Below are 1,509 nucleotides of genomic sequence, written 5' to 3' on the forward strand. Positions count from 1 at the left end.
TTATTTTTATTGTTATTTAATTCTAACATTATAACATGAATTGCAGTGAAACTGTTATACAGTTGAATTTATTGATACCATAGTCCAGTGTTTCCCAGGCGGCATATACTGTATATGCAAACTCATTCTCTGCCAGCAGGAGGCGCTGTTGGAGTGGTAGAGATCAAGGTTTCCCCGGTAACTGGCTGTGCTCCGCTCAAAAAAACACTGATTAAATGAAAATGACATCCAATTTTCTGAAGACAGTCAGTTTCCTTCAGAAATACAATGATATAAAAACACCCGCACTCAATGTATGGGAAACACTGTAGTCGCATAATTGAAGTGTAAATTCTGCAGATTACATCATTGTCCAGTATTGTACTGTCAGCAATTTATTATAAAAACGTTTTCATAATTGTAACATATATATTTACATACATAATTATTAAGGTGCATGTGTAATAACTTGCAAAAACTTGAAGCTACAACAGCACTTCTTCATCGTCGTCTTATCTGATGCACTCAACCAAGCGTTCTAACCACGTCCTCGCCCCTCCCCACCCTCCAACCATTCGAATTTCCGTAGGCAGGAATTATTTTAATGCTATTCTAATGGGCCGCTTTCTGATATCACAAAACCCGGAAAACAAACGCTGTAGTCCAAACGAGCCGTTCATTGTAGTTCTTGAAAAGGGATTTTTTTTTTAAACGAAATATCTCCCTTTGGAGTGGACTTTGAGATTCATAAGTTTGAAGATCTTTTTTATGCCCAAACATACACACTACACACTGACTAAAATTCAAAAAGTGAAAAAGCATAATAGGACCCCTTTAAATTGGTAACATGCCCAGTGGAAATGGCTGTGGATCTTTATCAGACTGATTAGGTACAGCTGTCTGCGTAGTTATAAGCTCACCTTCCCATAGATGTCATGCACTGTGATATGGACAAAAATGGATGCCTCTGTCATTCCTTCCAAATAAACGTGTCTAAATCCTGCAAGAGTGGGAAAGAGGAGGAATGATTAAAAATGGGATGGAAGAAAGGCATTTGCATTTGTGAGAACATTCAGAGAGTGAATGCAACTGAAAAAATAGGAAGACATGGTGTCATCAGTAGCTGTAGCACAGTAGCATGTCTTCCATCGGTGAGACCGTATGACTGTCTGTGTGAGGGCAGAGAGAGTTCAGCAGCAGACATGTCCAAAGGCAGCACCTCAGGACTCCATTACTCTAATGACATGCTTCACATGACACCCCTCTGAGACACAGGGACCTGCTGCTGTCCCTCACACTTGACATAATGACCCTGATTTCTTTTTATCTTGAGATATTTTTATCTCAGTCAACTTGTGATCTTTTTTGTCTTTTTAATCTGCTTATATCAGTTATGTAATTAGCTGATAATGTGACACTTACTATAACATGCATGGTTGTTTCTTAAACTACAGGCACTTTTATGTCCCAAGGGCTGAGTTTATTACACCAGTTTTGGACTTTTTTGTTACATGAAGGTTACAATTATAT

General features: G+C 38.5%; 1 protein-coding gene across 1 annotated transcript in view; it reads right to left on the bottom strand.

Moving 5' to 3' along the window:
• plch1 (phospholipase C, eta 1) overlaps positions 1-1,509 on the bottom strand; it is a 92,480-nt gene that overhangs the window by 8,401 nt on the left and 82,570 nt on the right. The window contains exon 19 of the mRNA XM_016240485.1: positions 900-979. Within this exon, the coding sequence (XP_016095971.1) occupies positions 900-979 (80 nt within the window). The remainder of the gene's footprint in view (positions 1-899; positions 980-1,509) is intronic.

The sequence above is a fragment of the Sinocyclocheilus grahami genome, unplaced genomic scaffold (genome assembly GCF_001515645.1).
Source record: "Sinocyclocheilus grahami isolate Dianchi unplaced genomic scaffold, SAMN03320097.WGS_v1.1 scaffold591.1, whole genome shotgun sequence".
NCBI classification, from domain to species: Eukaryota; Metazoa; Chordata; class Actinopteri; order Cypriniformes; family Cyprinidae; genus Sinocyclocheilus; species Sinocyclocheilus grahami.